Source organism: Penaeus monodon, chromosome 29 (genome assembly GCF_015228065.2).
Source record: "Penaeus monodon isolate SGIC_2016 chromosome 29, NSTDA_Pmon_1, whole genome shotgun sequence".
Lineage (NCBI taxonomy): Eukaryota > Metazoa > Arthropoda > Malacostraca > Decapoda > Penaeidae > Penaeus > Penaeus monodon.
The window spans coordinates 24,375,769-24,376,243 of NC_051414.1; the positions used below are offsets into that span (position 1 = coordinate 24,375,769).

General features: G+C 51.8%; 1 protein-coding gene across 1 annotated transcript in view; it reads left to right on the forward strand.

Moving 5' to 3' along the window:
- LOC119592053 (beta-hexosaminidase subunit beta-like) overlaps positions 1 to 401 on the forward strand; it is a gene marked incomplete in the record, with an annotated part of 40,765 nt that extends 40,364 nt beyond the window's left edge. Inside the window, 1 exon segment of the mRNA XM_037940852.1 lies at positions 1 to 401. Coding sequence (XP_037796780.1) covers positions 1 to 223 — 223 coding nt within the window.
- Positions 402 to 475: the final 74 nt, after the last annotated feature.

Genomic DNA, 475 nt, shown 5'->3' on the forward strand with positions numbered 1-475 from the left:
AGCCCAGAGCCAGGAGCCACAGACAAACACAGAGGCTCCTCCCCCGCCGCCTGCAGCAGAAGTCCCTGCAGAAGGTGGCGGTTCCCCGGACGTTGCGAATCCCCCTACCACTGCAGCACCTCCTTCAGCTACCACAGCTCCCCCGCGGAAGAACACGGAGTCCCCGCAGCGGACACGACGGTGGTGGAGTCCGTGGAGACGCCCCCGGAGGAACCAGCGGTAGGCTCGTAGGAAAGCGATAGGCCTACCTACTCATACTCATACGTGAAAGTATTATATATTTTCTTCTCCACGATTGCCGCCCCGTGTAAGAGTTATCCATACTGTCTTAACCGCTGTGCCTTCACATTGTAATGCCATGGTCAAATGTATGTTTAAGTTAAATATATTTTATACGTGTATTCTGATTTTTTTAGATATTCCGGAACTCCTGCTCTGTAATATGTAAATGCAATAAAAATCACACACGCGCGCG